The sequence below is a fragment of the Balaenoptera musculus genome, chromosome 12 (assembly GCF_009873245.2).
Source record: "Balaenoptera musculus isolate JJ_BM4_2016_0621 chromosome 12, mBalMus1.pri.v3, whole genome shotgun sequence".
In the NCBI taxonomy this organism is placed as follows: Eukaryota; Metazoa; Chordata; class Mammalia; order Artiodactyla; family Balaenopteridae; genus Balaenoptera; species Balaenoptera musculus.
The window spans coordinates 37,016,094-37,035,497 of record NC_045796.1 but is presented as its reverse complement, the minus strand read 5'-3'; the positions used below and the strand labels follow the sequence as shown (position 1 = coordinate 37,035,497).

Below are 19,404 nucleotides of genomic sequence, written 5' to 3'. Positions count from 1 at the left end.
CACACTGACAGCTCTGAGTAAGTGTCAGACTACACAGGTTTAAGGGCTCAGTTTCTCAAGACTGCCCTCACCCCAGATGCTCCTTGTAAGTTCCACATCCCGAGTCAACCCATACATACAGCCAACTTGGCTATGAATTTGGTTCCCATGATCCCCTACTCATTCACTGGAATGACTCACAGGACTCAGGAGAACACTTTACTTACATTTACCAGTTTATTATAAAGGATATAACTCAGGAACTGCCCAGTGGAAGAGAAGCATAGGGCAAAGTATGTGGGTGGGGAGAACAGAGCTTCCGTGTGCTCTCTGGGTGTGCCACCCTCCTAGAACATAGATGTGTTCATCAACCCTGGGAGTTCTCTGAACTCTGTCATTCAAGGGCTTTCACGGAGGTTTCACGGGGTAGGCATGATTGATTGAATCATTGGCCATTGGTGATTGAACTCAATCTCTAGCCCCTCCCCTCTCTCCCCTCTCTCAAGGTCTGGGGCTGGGGCTGAAAGTTCCAAGCTTCTAATCAAGCCTTGGTGTTTCTGGTGACCAAGCCCTATCTTGAAGCTGTCTGGGCCCCCTCACTCCCTACCCCTCCTCCCCACGCATACCAGAGTCATCTCATTAGCATACAGACACATTCTTATCACTCAGGAGATACCAGATGTTCTGGGAACTCTGTGCCAGAAACCAAAGGAAGAAAAACATCAAATATTATTTTTTATTAAACCACAGGTGTTTATTTTGGTTGGTTACAAGCAAACTAGTGTACCTGAGAGATGACCACTGTTGAGGTTTTTTGAAGACCCTGACCAAGACTGCCGTGTGGTTGGAAGATCATCACCCTAGAGATGGGCCCTCAGATTCATGAAAGCAAGGCCAGGATTTTTCTTCAAAAATCTATGTTTGGTTCACCCTTACACACAAATGAATTACGCCAGAGTTCTACACTAATTTCAGTAGGGAAAAATTTCAAAGTAGGTATTACTAGTCTCCCATTCCCTGAATTTTATTTTTGAGCAGTGTCACGTCCCAAGGACATGACCAGTATATATTAATTGGAAGAAATACATCTACATACTGGATGTAAACCAACTAAGTTATGGGCATCTGCCAAAATAATTCAAAAAATTTCATGCCTGATATAAGGTTATTCTTTCTGAAAGTACCTATAATGATAGGAGGAGTTATGATCCCGTGTCTAGTTTATGACATAGAAATAATGTTATCATAAAAGGATATGTGTGTGTCTAAACTTGTTTAAAAGCAGTTAAAAATTATTAGAATATATTTTAAAAGTTGAAAGGGTGAGAAAAGTTGAGTTAGAGCATATTATAGTTTTATGCCACTCCTAACTGTTTTCTGTAAGCAGGCCATTTCTGCTGATCATAAATGTTGTGTTTCACGCACTAGGCCTTCAGGAAAATGTTAATTTATATACTAAACTGATTTTTTTTCAGGAAGGATTGTCTTTTTTCAGCCTTATTTTTCTCCATGTTTCTGTAGTTTAAGCAGTTAACAGGGACTTAGGTTAAAATCTGAGAACAAGATCCCTGGCATCTTCGTATTTCTGCTTGAAAATTTTCAGAGTAGTATTCTTTAATTAGTTGCTTGTTTTGCTTAAATGACTTCAATAAATCAAAATTTTCTGTTTCTTCAGAAGAATTGTGTCGCTGAAATATGTTGCTGTTATGCTGAGATGTATATGTCATTGAAATATATATCCCAATGCTCTTTTCTGTAAATGTCACTGGGGAGTCTGAGCATATGATTCATTCTGAGTAAAAGATATTTTAAAAAATAGTTAACTGACTTAAAAAAAAAAAGATTTCTGGGCATGCTAAGGGGCTCTAGTAAAAGAAAAAAAAATATTTGGAGGACTTCTTGGCTTTGGTCATAAAGAGTGAATACCTGTTTTCAGTGAAGATCAAAGAAATCAGATATGAAAATGAGATGAACTCCTTAGAAATCTCCTGCCTGTTAAAAATTTTCCTTCCACTATCTCCACCTCCAAGAGGCTGTTTTGCAGGCACCCAACATAAAATGAGAGCTCATGTTTGTGGTGTTTTCATTGCACCTTTAGATTTCAAGATGGTCCTGAGTAAACTTTTAATTTTTTCTTGAGAAATATTTGCTTACTGCTGGTCACTGACAGGAGTGAACTTTTTCAAGTAATGTAGACAACACATTGCATAGATGCAGAAATGATTTAGACATGGGAAACTAAGACACTACAGTGATATGCTGCTCAGTTTACAATTATTTATGACGCAAAAGCTAATTTAGCCAGTGTGGTAGACTGAATAATGACCCCCAAAGATATCCAGCTTCTAATCCTTAAACCTGGGAGTGTTACCTTCTCTGTCTAAAAGACCTTGCAGATAAGATTAGGTTAAGGCTCTTGAGATGGGGAGATTATCCTGGATTATCTGGGTTGGCTTCTGAATGCAATCTCAGCGTTCATATAAGAAGAAGGCAGAGGGAGATTTGACTGCAGAGAAGAATGTGTGACAGTGAAATGAGAAACTGTGCTGCTGGCTTTGAAGATGGGAGAAGGGGCCACAAGGAATACAGCTCTAGCAGCTGGAGAAGGCAAGGAAAGAGTGTCTGCAGGTAGTGTGGCCCCGTGACTGATTTCGGACTTCTGACCTTCAGAACTGTAAGAGAATATGTGTGTGTTGTTTTAAACTACCAAGTTTGTGGTAATTTGTGACAACAGCCATAGGAAGCTAATACAGCTAGTTAATTTGATGATATTAAGTTAAATAAACTACATACATAATACCATTATAAAGCAAAAGGGAATTTAAAAACTGCCAAATACTTAGTCATTTCTTAACGTTTCTGTTTGCAGATTTTGGTTAATTTCTGTATTGCTGTGTTTATCAGCTTATTCTTGACTGATAAGCAGTAAAATTCCTAATATTTAAATATTATATTTATAGGACTTTGCCGATTACTCTTAGCAGAATGCAATTCTCTTATCTCCCAGAGCAAGTTCCCTTTTCTGGTTCCCTTCCTCAGTTTATGGCTGAGGTATATATTGCTATTGTCCGTACTATTGATTCCCATGTAACTTTTTCAGATTGTGACTCAGCATCCCGATTTTTGGAAAAGGGAACCGGACTCCCACACGGGCACGCTATATATGCAACAAAAGCCTGTCTTGTTTCATAAATACAAGGCAAACATTCTACACAGTAGGCATCCATTTTGTGGCAGTACCATTGTCATCCTGGTACTGGGGGGAGCATGTAAGGTTCTCTGAAATGTCCCTTATGAAGCCACCCCCCAAGCCTTCTCTGAAAGTGTGACAATTTGTTTACGTCCACTCCTGGCACCTGCACTTTGATTACCAGAGTCCCCTCAGATCTGCTGATTCCACCACTGTTAAAATAGTACAAAGAAATCCTAGAAAAGGGAAAATTTTGTGGCATGTCCCTGATTGGCATTGTATTTAGCAGTCTTTATTGGAACACAGCTGTTTCTTGAGGCCAAAGGAAATTCTGTTACCTGTGTTCATCTGGATGGTTGTATTGCTGGTTAGTGAATTCAAAGCCAAAGGATTTCATTTTCTAACTGTGTTGGTTCTATGGAACCAAAGTTTTTCCATTTGAACTGATGAATTCTCCTGGGGGAGAGGGGGATTTCAGGATCAAAATTAGACTAAATGAAAAAAATGAATGCACATTTCAAAGGGTGGCACTAGAATCAGGTACATCTACAGATTTTTCCAGGGATTACACCTGAACTTTTTGGTTTTATTTGATCATAGTTCCAAGAGAGAATTTTCATTAGGTGAGTGTTTTGTTTCGTTTTGTTTTTCAATGATTCCCCCCCGCCCCCGGCTTTAAGTTTGATTTTATTTGGCATTTATCCCAGTTGGGAATTTGCAGTGGAAACAGAAAACTGACCTTCCATTTGTGAAATCACAAAATGAAATGGAATACCAGAAGTGATGTTCTCCTAGAAATAATAAATAGCTTTGTGCTGGTGTCTAAATTCATAGCACAGTTAACTAAAGTTAATATTTATGTACAGTGAGAAGAATAATGTTTAGAATCTCTCAGACACCTTCTTTGTTGTGTTATACTCTTTTTATATGTTACCTCATTTTCTTGGATCTTGAGAAATCCCCAAGTAGTGACAACAACAGTGGCACAACCAAGTAGGAACATCTGGTTATTGAGCTCTTACTGAGAGCCAGGCACAGGTTGTGTTTAATAGTACAGGTAAGCTTTCCGTGTACTACTTAGTTTAATCATCAAAAAACCCCATTTGAGGCCGTTGTTTCCCTTTCACAGACAAGGAACCTGAGTTGAGATTTAGTAACTTGCCTGAAGATGCATACCTAATAAAGAATAATGAGGGTTCAAACACAGATGTTTCTGGCTCACAGGCCATACTTACTCTGTGGCAACACCCATTTCCCTGAGTCTGGAAATGGCAAGAGTCTGGTTTAGGCAACCGGGAAAAAACAGCCAAGACTCTGAAGGTCAGAACAGTACAATGACAAGGTTGCAGTGGAACAGCCAAGATCAAGAACTAAGAGAAGGTCCCCTGAGGGCCACAGACCAGCTCTGCCTTGATGAAGAAGGGGATTGGGGTTGCAGTGCAACAATTTACTGTGATAGCTGGATTCAGAAAAAAGAATATACCTCTGAACGAGATTTAGCAGAATGTTGTCATAGCTATAGATGTTTAGTTTTTTAAAATGTATTTGCCTTATAATTACAAAGTTAATATATATGCTTGCTGTATAAAAAATTCAACGCCAAATTATGTAAGTGTAAAGTAAAAGTTACCCCTCTTCTCTCTTTCCCCATTGACCAACCATTTTTCCATACCTATATATCTAAACCTATGTACATATATAGCTAAATGGAATAGTTGTTGGTCTTGGAGGGTTTTCTTTTATTTTTTGTTTTATTTCACAAAAATAGGGTCATACTATAATACTGTTCTGTAACTTTTTAAATGAAATAATATTACATCTACATCTTTTATGTTAATACTCCTATTTCCGTACAGAAGCAATTTTGAGGAGAAATATTTGTATCAAAGAAGACTGTATTGGGGGGTGGGTGAAATGGGTGAAGGTGGTCAAAAGATACAAATATTTAGTTATAAAATAAGTTCTGGGGATATAATGTACAGCATGGTGACTATAGTTAAAAATACTGTATTGTATATTTGCAAGTTACTAAGAGAGTAGATCTTAAAATTTCTCATCACAAGAAAAAAAAATTTGTAGCTATGTGCGATGATGGATGTTAACTAGACTTATTATGGTGGTCATTTCATACTATATACATATATTGAGTCATTATGTTGTACACCTGAAGCTAATATAATATGTCAGTTATATTCCAATAAAAAAATACGCAAGGCTATTACATGCGGTTTGGGAGGTCACAACTTGGACCTGACCTGCTTGAATACTTCCAGTGATGGGGAGTTCCCTTCTTGGTGAAACAGCCAGTTCCACTATTGGATTGCTCTGTTAGAAAGTTATATTGAACTAATGTTTATTTTTTTGTGACTTCCTCTTGCTCATTAATATGTTCTCTGGAGTTCCACAGACCAAATCTCATCCCCTCTTTACCTGTAACTGGATGAAATGAGACACCAAGGGGTATGCTTAAGAAAATTAAAAAATGAAAAAACTTAAAAAAAAAAAGGCAAAAGAAAAAGAAGATTATATTGCCTCCATGGCTGCTCAGTTTTGACATTTTCTACTTTTCTTCATGGAGATATTAGCTCCAAATTGTAGAGCAGAGCTTCTTTGCCTTTTTTTTTTTTTTTTAAACATCCTTTGTATATGAAGGGTGTTCTTTCTTAACCTCTGGATTTTCCCAGGGCTGGAAGCTCTGCAGTGGAATATGTAATCAGATGTGAGGGAGCACAGGAAAGTGCAGACTCTTAGGAAGGTTTAGTTTGGGTTTAAAAGATTTTTTTTTTTAACCTCAAAAATAGCTTTAGCACATTTCCTAAGCTCAGCCAACTGTTAGAGGCAGACAGGACCTTGAAAATCATGTCAACCTCTTGCTTTTGTTTACCTTAGAAGTCCTGGAGAGTTTATCTTATTTCCAAAGAAGGTCACAACTGACTGTCAGACAGCCAAGCCCAGAACCTCTTTCCTTCCTGTGAGCATGTTCTCCATTGAAGCCCACCAGGTTGCCAAACCATTCTCCCTCAAATAGTTCAGAGAATTTCCAAAGTCCAGTGGATTTTATTTTAAAGTCAAGGTATATATATGCCATAACATACCTTTAGGAGAGATCCTGGAGGCCCTGTGGCCATTGTGAATTCCTGCTCCACAACTTAACCAAGCCCTGTGACCTTGCAAAGTGGCGCTCATTTTTCTCAGGCTTCCTTTTCTTATCTGTAACATGGAGATAAGATTGCCTACCTCCTTGGCCTTTTGTGAGGATAGGATAATATTTATAAAGTACATAACACAGTGGCTGGTTCATTAGTCAACTCAATAGTAGTTGCTGTTAGAAGAAAGCTCTTTCAAACTTTTCGTAATAATCTTTTTTAAAAAGTAGAACTCAATTTTTAAAATGTGACAATATATGTGTTAAATTATTGTAGGAAGGAGACTTCAAAGACTAAATACTTAAAAAAATTTTGGCGGGGACTAGATGTTGTACATGGTTTAAAATCCAAAATATATAAAAGAGAAGCAGAAAGTAATTTTTCTTACTCTCTCTTTCCCCACAGCTACTACCTTTCTTTAGCTGGAAACTCACTTTACAAATTTTTTGTTATACCCTTGTAGACGTATTCTATGCACATACTCGATAAGCTTTAAATATGAAACGATTTCTGTCTTCAGTCTTTTCCTCTAGTCTCTTGCTAATAGGGCTGTCTGTTGAGTCAGCTCTAGGTCAGCACTGTCCAGTACTTTCTGTGATGACAGAAGTGTTCTATACATGTGTTGTTCAATACAGTACCCGCTAGCACATGCGTCTGTCGAGTTCTTAAAATATGACTCTTGTAACTGAAGAACTGAATTTAAAGTTTTATTTAATTTTTATTACATTTAATAACCACAGGTGGCTAGTTAGTGGCTACCATATTAGACTGTGCTGTGCTAGATGTTTATGTCTATGGCACTTTTTATAGAAACACATGGACCTCAAATTATGGAATTAAGGAAAGAGTCATAGAGAGCCACTAAGTTAATATTAATGAAATAAGTCTGTAGTTTAATATATTTTTAATTGTATGTGGCTAATATATTTTCTTTTTAAGTATCTAGATAAGGAGATGAGAGTTTATTTTTGAGAACATGTTGCTAATCAAAGAAAGCTGTGAAATGGCATGTTTGTAGGAGAGCAGATCTCAAACAAATCAGAACGTAACCTCATTTATCTATTTATTTTTTCAAGAAGTATTTATTGAATAGCTAATGTGTACCATGCATAGGCCCTGGGAGTATGGCATTAACAAAACCTAAACAAGTCCCTGCCCTCATGAAGCTTTCACTCTAGTGCTAATGAAAGCCTCCTCTCTCCATTTGGTGCCTTTTTGTGTTACATTCCACTGGCGGTCAGCAAGCAACAGGGGAGACCTCCGCAGAGACAAAGAAAGGAACTTGCTCCAGGCCCTTGGCTTTGATGACCGCCAGTGCTCTAAACTTATTTCCTTTAGTAAAGGAAAAAGCTTCAGAGGAAAACAGTTTTCATTGAGCTACTAAAAAATGCTTTCTTTAGCAGTGTCACCTTATTTATTTCTGTAGTCTGCTATCTCTGGGTTAGGATAAAAGTAGGGGGAAAAAGTGAGGTGTGCATATGTCTTACAAGTGCACACAATTTTAATGTAAAAAGAGCCAAGAGATTCCAAAATAAGCCCTTTAGTATTCCTTTTTTTAAAATTGAAGTATCGTTAATTTACAACGTTGTTTTAGTTTCAAGTGTACAACAAAGTGATTCAGTTATACATACGTACATACATATATATATTCTTTTCCAGATTTTTTTCCATTATAGGTTATTATAAGATATTGACTATAGTTCCCTGTACAATACAGTAGGTCCTTGTTTATTTTATATAGTCCTTTAATATCCTTTATGGAAAGGTACGTATAAGAAGCTCAGAATCGCGATGGTGAGCCACACTGCCTCATTCTTCTGCCCTTGGGGAAGGTCTGCCTAGTGTAATTGCCCCTACCTTTACATTTTCTCCCCCAAACAGTGATTGCCTCTTAGTGTTAGCATTTCATTTGATTTAAGTGTTATTTTTATTTTTCTGCATTTTCAAAATTTCCTAGTATGAACACATATTATTTTCATAATAAAACAAAGAACAATAAATTATATTGTAAAAAAATAGTTCAGTCAGAGAGATGATGAAAGCCTGAAATCATTCCATGGGAGCAGAGACCAAGAAAAAGAGGTGTATTTGAGAGGGAGAGATTTAGGAAATAGAATTGACAGGGCTTGGTTACAGTAGTGAGAGGAGATTGTGTAATAAACACTTGTTTTATGAAATTGTGATCTACTTTTAAAAAAGACAAATGAGCATCACAAAAGGTTTTTTGTTTTTTAGTTTTTTGGTTTTTTGGGGGTTTTTTTGGATTCACAGCAATCAAATTTTAAATATGTCTCACCATTTTCAATCACTCATCTGTTTAAGATGACTTGACAGGTAATTTTTTTTTAATTAATTAATTTTGGTTGCATTGGGTCTTTGTTGCTGTGCGCGGGCTTTCTCTAGTTGCGGCGAGCGGGGGCTACTCTTCGTTGTGGTGCGCGGGCTTCTCATTGCAGTGGCTTCTCTTGTTGTGGAGCATGGGCTGTAGGTGTGCGGGCTTCAGGAGTTGTGGCACGCGGGCTCAGTAGTTGTGGCTCGCAGACTCTAGAGCGCAGGCTCAGTAGTTGTGGTGCACGGGCTTAGTTGCTCCGCAGCATGTGGGATCTTCCCAGACCAGGGCTCGAACCCGTGTGCCCTGCATTGGCAGGCAGGTTCTTAACCACTACGCCACCAGGGAAGCCCCAGGTAATTTTTTTTTTTAATTAATTAATTTATTTATTTATTTTTGGCTGTGTTGAGTCTTCGTTTCTGTGCGAGGGCTTTCTCTAGTTGTGGCAAGCGGGGGCCACTCTTCATCGCGGTGCGCGGGCCTCTCACTGTCGCGGCCTCTCTTGTTGCGGAGCACAGGCTCCAGACGCGCAGGCTCAGTAGTTGTGGCTCACGGGCCCAGTTGCTCCGCGGCATGTGGGATCTTCCCAGACCAGGGCTCGAACCCGTGTCCCCTGCATTGGCAGGCAGATTCTCAACCACTGCACCACCAGGGAAGCCCCCCAGGTAATTTTTTTAGTCCACCATATAAATGTGTACATTTGGGGCCATTAAAAAAGCTTTGGTGAGGGCTTCCCTGGTGGCGCAGTGGTTAACAATCTGCCTGCCAATGCAGGGGACACGGGTTCGAGCCCTGGTCTGGGAAGATCCCACATGCCGCGGAGCAACTGGGCCCGTGAGCCACAACTACTGAGCCTGCGCGTCTGGAGCCTGTGCTCCGCAACAAGAGAGGCCGTGACAGTGAGAGGCCCGCGCACCGTGATGAAGAGTGACACCCACTCGCCGCAACCAGAGAAAGCCCTCGCACAGCAACGAAGACCCAACACAGCCAAAAATAAATTAAAAAAAAAAAAAAAAAAAAAGCATTGGTGAAATAAAGGGAGTTTATTTTCTTATGTAACTTTTTGTTTCCAGTTATCTCAATTTAGTAATAACAAGACCCTTTTGTGAGAATGTCTTAGAATGATATTGGTTCGAAGAACAAAAGGGAAGGCTTAAAAGATAAAAGCCCTAAAAAGGAATGTTTGAAGAGCATTAACTATACCACATTTATCAGATTGGCAGTTATCCCCCCTTAGAAAAGTGTTAACAATGTATTTCCATGCTTTGGGGAAGGATTTTACAGTGGGCTTCCAGAACTCACATATGATTTCCAGTTACAAGATCAGAATGTTCCACTCGTATTGATAACCTCCAGAGAAACAAATTCTCATGAGTTCTCTAGTCAAAGCAAAAGATGTAGCTGATTGTAAAATTACTGAAGTGTTAAATTGTACTGTCTTCTGTTAAACAAGTTTGGTATTGCTATTATCTAGCTTTTTTTTTTCTTTCTGAAATAACAACTATGTTTGGCTGTATGGGTTGACAATAATGGTCTGTGTGGAAAGGGGGGAAAATGAATGAAACAATGTATCCCATTTTGTTATTTCCACGTGTGAAAATCAGTCTCTAATGAGATGTCTCCAGCAGTGCTGCTGTTCATCAAAACATGTGCCCTAGATCTGAGTGAGTTTAATTATAGTGGGAACAGTGAAATGAGGACATTTAAATTAACTTACAGTAGAAAAATTCAGGAGATTAAGAAGCAGCAACATATCTCAGTCTGCACAGAACTAATTTTTGAAGTCTCTTTTTCTCTCCTCCCTGGAAGGAATCATTTTTGGAAGTGGGCAGTAACGTTCATCTCAAGCATGTTTTTGTTAAACCAGTATATCAGAACAAGATCAGCATGTCGTTCTGGATACAGCGATCAGCTCTTTGCATAGACCTCCCTAAGCAAAGAGCTGATCTCTGTGTGATATCCAGGTTACTGCATATTAATTTCAGCCTCATACAGAAATCTTGATCGAGAGAGAAATTGTTTTATTAGGAGCATTATCTGACCCACCTTTGCAAAGAGCCACCTACTCTTTTACCAGAAAAAAACAGTTTAAAATCTGAGGATAGAAAATAAAAACATGCTTACTGGATATAATTCCTTTTTATGAGTTTCCAATTTTGTTTAGTTTGTGTTCTTATTTGTTTTTTTAACAAGTAAACCTAAAGAGGGAGCTAAGCTAAGAGATGGGGAATATATTCATTTATGATTTTTTTCCAGCTCTCCTTTCTCCTTGGCCATATACTCATTTATTAGCTAATGAAAATATAAGAACTTGGCTGCTCAGTGAATAACAGCTTAGTTGAAATGTTTTGTTAGCACATGGTATGGTACCTTTATCTCAAAAGCTGAGTTTTTGAACTATACCATGAACTTTTTGAACTAAGCATGAACTATACCATGCTTAGTTCTCATGTCATCCTATGATTGCATTTGGGTATATTCTACTGTTTCTGTTTGTTTGTATTTTACTGTTGACACATATTTTTTCAATTGATCCTAATAAAAGACCCCGTTAGATAGCTAAGCCTTCGTGAGGGACCTCTTTAGACTGTTAAATTAATTTTTCCAACATTACAGAGCAAATCAGCATAAAATCAAACCTTAGTCCCTGTTTGATCCTACAGTTATCTCCTTTTTCTCCCAAAACATTTCATCCATTGCCCAACATCAAATTGTATAGATGCTCAAGAGAGCAAAGGAAATAGACATGTGTGTGAGAACGCCAACTGTGCCAAGATAGAAGGGGGGAAAATGATCCTAATTTTAAAAATGTTTATATATGACCAGACTGCCACATATAGTAGAGGCCAAGGCCCTTATTCTTTACATTCTGGGGTGGTAAAAACATTCTTAAGAAGGACTAGTGAGTACAGAGTGACACGTCGGTTAACCAGATTGATACATCAACTGGAAAATATTTTGAGTTACTGGATTTCAGTGAATTATGATAAATTTCTTCTGTTATACGTCTTTGACTTAGAAATGAAGAATTGAAAACATCAAATATGTTAACTAATATATCAGTCAGCTATTATATTAGTAATCATAACAACTATATGTTATCATTGTGGCATTTTCTATCTCAGGAAACGCAGCTCTTTCTTCACGACTACTATCATATGTGTAAAGGAAAGGAATTACTCAGACCTGAACCAGTTCATACCTTGCCAAACCTTTCTACTCAGTGTGTGAGCCAATTATAAAGGATTTGTTTTTATAAATGTGCTTGCCCATCAGTCCAAAGGTACCCTTGAAACCAGAAACACTTAAAAAAAAAATGTAACACCTAAACATGGCATTGTAGTAGGGTAGCTGCATATCTTGATAAAAAATACCCAACATTTTATAGCCTATAGAAGAATCTAGTATTTCCTCAGGTCTAAAGCATTTCCCAGTGATTTTTTTTGAGACATAAGTATGCAGGATATGAAACTGAGGAAAGGCCACAGATCTCCACATAAGAATTTTTAAGTGATTAAAAAAAAAATAACAGGAAAGTGTAATTAACAGTAATATAAAGAGTTTTCAATATCAGTTAATTAGTTTCTCAAAGCCCAGTAGCATGAAATTAATATGATTTCTCTTAGCAAATTATTTCTCCAATGTTTTTCCTTTTTTTTTTTCTCATCCCTAGATTGAAAAAGAAAAAGCAAGCCAAACAAAATGCAGAGACAGCCTCAGCTATGGCTACAAGGACTCATTCTGGAAAAGAAGATGCTAGTACAGTCATTTTAGAACAAGACATGTGCAACATTGCTGTGGAAGAGGAATATATTACTGATGAGAAAAAAAAGAGAAAAAGTAATCAGTTAAAGGAGATCAGGCGTACAGAACTAAAGAGATATTATAGTATTGGTGAGTATTGGTGGCAACTTTGCAGTATTTTCATTTAAAAAATCTGTAATAGTTTTTAAAAAATGATAATTTGTAACTGGTCATAATATATAATAATAGTAACAGTTTATTGAGCAGCTACTATGTGTGTGTGTGTGTGTGTGTGTGTATATATATATAATATATAATCTTGTGTAAAGGGAACAACAATTATATAATAATTTATATTTATATAAATATATATAAATCTTGTGTAAAGATATATATATATAATATATATATATAATCTTGTTTAAAGGGAATAACAATTAAATAATGTTGGTGTGTCTTGTTTAATTTTATGTTCCCAGCATCTAACACAGTGTCTAGCACATTGTGTCTGCTCATAAATATTTATTAAATGAATGGTCACTTTGCTTGTATGAGAAATATTTTTCTTAATATTTATAGACATGGCCATAAAAATGTTGATTGAAATGCCTGCACTGTTTCCTAGGCAATAGGAAATGGAGGAGAAATGGCCTAGCATCCATTGGTTAAAAAAAAAAAGACCATGATGATGATGACTTGAGAGTTGTAGCTCAGGGGAATCTTAAAATGAGTCCACGGTATCATGTAGTTTCTGAGGACAGTCATTGCATCTGCAGCTGCATTAGCACAGGTGGCTTGTCTAGCACGATGGGGGTGATGATCCTGCTTTACTTTACCATCCGTCTCATACCTACTGCTCCTATCGCACGCAGGCCTGGAGTATGTTCAAAAGAGAATGCAAAGGGACTTCCCTGGTGGCACAGTGGTTAAGAATCCGCCTGCCAGTGCAGGGGACATGGGTTCGATCCCTGGTCCAGGAGGATCCCACATGCCGCGGAGCAACTAAGCCCGTGCACCATAACTACTGAGCCTGCGCTCTAGAGCCCACAAGCCACAACTACTGAGCCCGTGGGCCACAACTACTGAAGCCTGTGTACCTAGAGCCCATGCTTCACAACAACAGAAACCACCATAATGAGAAGGTTGCGCACCACAACGAGGAGTAGCCCCTGCTCGCAGCAACGAAGACCCAGCGCAGCCAAAAAAAAGAATGCAAAGAAAGGGAACCAGGAGATGAAACTTGATGTGGCACATGGGTTACAGTGTACTTGAGATTGCTAGGCTCAGAGATAGAAGACTAAGGAGGTCTCTGAGAACAAACTGCAGTCCAGTATATGAAACCTGGGCTGGTAGCAGGCACTTGGTCCCAGTTGATGCCAAAGTTACCGGGGGACAGATCTTGTCTCTGTGTTAATATAACTCTCTACTAGTGCTCATCAAAGATAAAGGTGGGCTGCCATTGGGATGGTTATAAATGAGGTTTTGCTGGCATTGCTCCAACAGAGGCAGATGAGGTATCTGCAGTGCAAAGCCTGTGGTTTGTAGTATTCCAGTGGGTTCCCGTGATTATGTCATATATATTACATAGCTTCATGGATGCTTTTAATCTGAAGCCATTCAGCATTTTATAAAAAGCTGTAACTGTCAACCTATTGAAAGAGACTTCTGTGTGATTAATAAACTTCCTCTTAAAATTTTAAGTGTTGAGTATTATCCCTAAAAGGGAAAGAGGAGTAAGGAAAGTTGCGTTTCACATCTTTTACAGTGTACACATTGGACATTTGAAAATGTGTGGTTTTTTACAGTTGTGCAGTTTAAAATACTATCTTTTCTCATCCTACTTTAAATGCTGCTGCTTAAGAAGTATTTTTAAATGGAGACATTTTGCTCTGTAGGGTTTCCCTGAAGGAGGTTGATAGAGTCCTATCCATTGAGATTTCTTTTTTCATGACGCTGTACTAACTGCAGATGCTGCTTTGGGATCGCTTTTTAACGTGCTGCACTCTGTTGCATGTGTAACACTTTGAATGTGAAACAGTACCCTTCACTCTGCTCTTTACCTAACTAACTCTTACTAGACTTCACCAAATCACCTCAGTCATCTTTTCTTCCAGGAAGCCCTCCCTGTCCCTGGACAGGTTAGACTTCCCTTTTGCATTGTCATCATGGATTTATTTATCTGCTCTCCTGTTTACAGGCTGCCTTGGCTTGGACCCTGTATTATTAGCTTTGTGTAGTATCTGCATTACAGGTGCTCTTTAAATGTGCATTGAATGGATGACATGTACATAGATGAACGAATACTGTGATTTGTTTGAGTTTCATGAAAATTCTGGAAGGATGTAGGCAACATTACAATAGTTGAGTCAGAATTATCCTGTGATTTTATTTGGTGACAGTTAAGTAAAGAGATGCCATTGTAGCTTTTCATTTTCTCTCAAGAATGGCAATGATAACAATGGTTTGGAGGTTTGAGGCATTTTCTTAGGAGAATCCAGTGCTTATAGAAAACTACTAGGTGGGCCATTGAGTGCCAGGGTTCCTTGTCCCTTTTCGCATCTGACTCTAGCTGACAGACAGCTGTGTTGGCAGGTTTGCTTGATCTCATAGGGCTGACGTGGCATATTTCCTAGATTCCCATCCCAGAATGTTGTCCCGTACCACTAGGTGGAGTATTAGACCTCAAGTCAAAAGTAATTCTAGTCCAAGTTCTTTTGGTGGCTCTAGTCTGGGGAGGAGAGATGCTAAAATGGGAGGATCTTGTCAGCCACATTAAGGATTTGGACTTTATCCTGTATCAGTGGGAAGCCGCTGGGGGAACTCCATTAACTGTCTGTTTTAAGAGGATAAATCTAAGGACAATGGGTGGAAGTGAGCCTGAAGGTAGGTTGGAGACTGGGGCAGAAGGGAAACAGCACCCTAAGGAGAGATTTGCTCATAGAAACAGCAGTATTTGGTGACCAATGTAGTGTGTGAGGGAGAAAAAAGAACAGAGTCAAGAACTGACAAACTGGAAAACTCAAGAAGAAAGAAGGAAAATAATGAATTTGTGTTTGGAGGTATTTTAGAGGTACCAAATGGATTTGTCTAGAGGGACCTGGATTTTAGGTGAAAGGCCTGGAAATTGCTTCTTAAAGGTGTGAGGTAAATATGTATAAAAGAAGTAATCCAGGGAATGCACAGAAAGTCAAAACAAAAATTTAATGGAGGGACTTCCCTGGTGGTGCAGTGGTAGAGAATCCGCCTGCCAATACAGGGGACGTGGGTTCGAGCCCTGGTCCGGGAAGATCCCACATGCCTCGGAGCAACTAAGCCTGTACGCCACAACTACTGATCCTGTGCTCTAGAGCCCACGAGCCACAAGTACTGAAGCCCACGCACCTAGAGCCCGTGCTCCACAACAAGAGAAGCCACTGCAATGAGAAGCCCATGCACCGCAACGAAGAGTAGTCCATGCTCGCCGCAGCTAGAGAAAGCCCGCGCACAGCAACAAAGACCCAATGCAGCCAAAAATAAATAAATAAAAAGTTAATGGATGACAAATGATAACTTATAGAAAAACAGACTGGAAGGATCTATAACAATATGTTGATTATTGTTTTCTCTGGGTACAGAAATTGCAAAGGAGTTTTGTTTTCTTTATGTTCTTGCACATTACACAGTTTAAGTTTATTTTTAATATTAATCAGAACATTATAGAGAACTGAATAATGTAATAGAGCAAACCCAAGGGCTTTAGAAAAAGAACATTAGATAAATGTAAAGTTCTATCATCAATATAAAAGAAAATGATTACTTTCTGTAGGTATCTATTTCCACATCTATAACATTACCTACCTGATTTAAGGAAGCATATTTTGACAAAATAATGTTTTTTACTTATTAAATTAGATTTATCTGTGCCTCATGTAAGCCTTGGGTAGTAATTCATTACTCTCTCCTACCACTTTGAAAAACACTACAGCTAAGATACTGATAAAAGATGTTATGGAAAGACTGAGTCACTAGAATTGCCTTGTAACAAAATGGTGCCAATTCAAAAAGTGTTTTGTTTTTGAGAAGGGAAGTAGGAGAAAGGAAGTGGATTAATTACATCGAGGCAGATGGCATCAGATAAATCTAGATCTAGCACTTAGTGTAGCACGGGGCACACGGTAAGCTTCCACACGAAAGCTTCTAACATAAGTGAACTCAACCCTTCTATGCTTGCACTTGTATTTACTGTTATATAGGGCTCCTTATTCACTTATTCTATTTATTTATATAAACCCTTAAGGAATTGTTTGATAATATATTTTTATAATTTTATATTTTAACAATGTTAATGTATTTTTCAAAATTAGCTATTAAGTTATAGTTAAGTTTGACACAAGTAGTAGGAATGTTTACATATGTTTCAAAAGATGTTTGGTCCATATTACAATATCAAAATATATTAAGTTGCATGAATTATATCTCAAAATTCTCTTACATTAAAGGAATACATTATTCCTTAATCTTAGAATAGTACACATCTTTGCTTCTATGGAAGTGGAGATAGGAATGGGAATTTTACAAATGTGGATAATGTCTCAGTGGGAAGTTCTTTAACTGAAACACAGATATATAGATGTAAGACCTGAAAGAGATAGAGAAATTTTATAAATATGGGAGGCAAGCCTAAATTGGGATAAAATATATCACTATGTTTTTGTAGTGTTTTAATATAAAAGGTTAATACTAAGAATCCTGGGTAGTAAAGTAGATATTGTAAGAGAATTGGGAGATTATTTTAACAAACAGAAAGTACTTAGGTAAGAGTTTGGTCAGTTTTGTGGTTATTGCAATAAAGATTTATTTAGAGAAAACCTCTGCAGTGTAGAAGAATGAATTTAGCTTTTCAATAATAAATCTGCAATGTCTAAATCATTTCACATCATAGTTTTCCCTCCTGAGTTCAAAAGGAACTTAACAAGAGCAAAATAAATGAAATTCTCCACTTTTCCTTCGTTAAACATTTTTGGGGTTTGCTACAGGATGAAAGTAACCAACTATTGAAGTACTTCTCATGATGGCAACCCTGACACTTTTCCTCATACAGATTACTTTTTCTTCGGGTATTTTTTAACCATTTGTGTGAAGATTTCCTATCTGTTGCTTATCTGTGTTTCACTTAGCAAGTTCAGAAAGCCAAAGATGTGCTATTCTGATAAATTAATTCCTAAACATAAAAGTAGGTCAAACCACAAACATACAATAGCATGACTCTTCTGTTCAAAAGTAATGATCATTCTAGTGCTTTAGAGCTCAAATTAAAGGATTAAAATGGACTTTGATGTGGAAAGAGAATATCAAGAACCTTATTCATTTTTTTTAATCAAGCAGTGTATAAAGACTTCAGGGACTTGGGTATAAAATAAATTGAAATTATTAGGATGGAAATAATTAGGCTTGTGCTTCTTGGGGCCATCAAGGAAGTCAGACTAATGTTTAAAGTGAAGTCATACCATGAAAGCCTAGGTGGTGAACAGGTCCAATCTGACAAGTGCCCCCAGAATGCAAAGGATCATCACAGAAAGAATGCAAGCGTTAAGAGAGAAGATGACAGATATGGGAGGCATAAGTGAAGGGCCTAGGAATCAAAGGTGTTCTTGGTGAGGAGGTCAGAACAATGGGAATGGAAGCAGTAATCAGACATAGTGTAAGATAAGAAGAATGCTTTCATGAGCTGAAACTCGTATCTGACTTTTGAAATCAAATAGCTCATCATATTTAAGCAAAATTAAGGGGAAAACTCTGCACTTAAATGTGGCAAATGTTTACAGGTTATGGATAAATGGTAAAAACAAACAAAAAAACAAACAGGCAAAAAAAAAAAACAACCACAAAATTAACAAAATGTTCCCTACAAAGGAGCAGAGAAGAGAGGCACAGACTTCTCCACAGCAGTGAACACCAGAGGAATTAAATCTCCTTCAGAATTGTGAAGTAAAAGTTGTTTTTCAGACTCAAAGACAACAGGACATCCTCAGACATACTAAGGTTTCAGGAAACATACCTTTTGTATCATACCTTTCTTAAAATAAAGTTACTGAGAGGGAGTGATGTTTTTTTCTGAGACACATGTCAAAATGTAGTCCTCAAGAATGAAAAAGTCATTTTTATTTATTTATTTATTTTTTATTTTTGGCTGTGTTGGGTCTTCTTGCTGCGTGCGGGCTTTCTCTAGTTGTGGCGAGCAGGGGCTACTCTTCATTGCGGTGCGAGGGCTTCTCATTGCGGTGGCTTCTCTTGTGGATTGCGGCTCTAGGTGCATGGGCTTCAGTAGTTGCCGCATGCAGGCTCAGTAGTTGCGACATGTGGGCCCTAGAGTGCGCGGGCTTCAGCAGTTTCGGCACGTGGGCTCTAGAGCGCAGGCTCAGTAGTTGTGGCGCACGGGCTTAGTTGCTCCGAGGCATGTGGGTTCTTCCCGGACCAGGGATGGAACCCATGTCCCCTGCATTGGCAAGCTCATTCTTAACCAGGGAAGTCCTGAAAAAGTCATTTTATAAAAGAATTGGTGGTCAGCATTGCAACTAATAAAACATAAAATTAAAAATACATAATAATGATTGTAAACATGACTGTAAGTAGGAATATAAAAAGGCATCATAATTCTTTTTTCCAGCTTTACTGAGATATAATTGACATAAAATTGTGTAAGGTTAATGTATACAATGTGTTAATTTGATACATGGATATATTGCAAAATGATTACCACCCTAGCATTCACTAACACCTTCATCTGGTCACATAATTACCATTTCTTTTATGTGGTAAGAACATGTAAGAAGTGCTCTCTTAACAACTTGTAAGTATAGCATACAGTATTTAACTATGATCACCATGCTGTTCATTAGATCCTCAGAACCTATTCATCTTGTCGCTGGATGTTTGTACTCTGACCAACGTCTCCCCATTCTCACAGCCCCCAGGCCCTGCTAACTGGCTGGGTTTCGCTCAAGGGAACCTCCTTCCTTTGCCTCACAGCTCCAGCC

The 19,404-nt window shown here is 38.1% G+C and overlaps 1 protein-coding gene across 5 annotated transcripts in view; it reads left to right on the top strand.

The window, feature by feature from the left end:
* The window catches only part of NCOA7 (nuclear receptor coactivator 7), a 152,826-nt gene that overhangs the window by 61,998 nt on the left and 71,424 nt on the right, over nucleotides 1-19,404 (top strand). For all 5 annotated transcript variants that reach the window (XM_036871527.1, XM_036871526.1, XM_036871525.1 and 2 more), the window contains one exon: nucleotides 12,318-12,538. In XM_036871527.1, coding sequence (XP_036727422.1) covers nucleotides 12,318-12,538 — 221 coding nt within the window. The remainder of the gene's footprint in view (nucleotides 1-12,317; nucleotides 12,539-19,404) is intronic.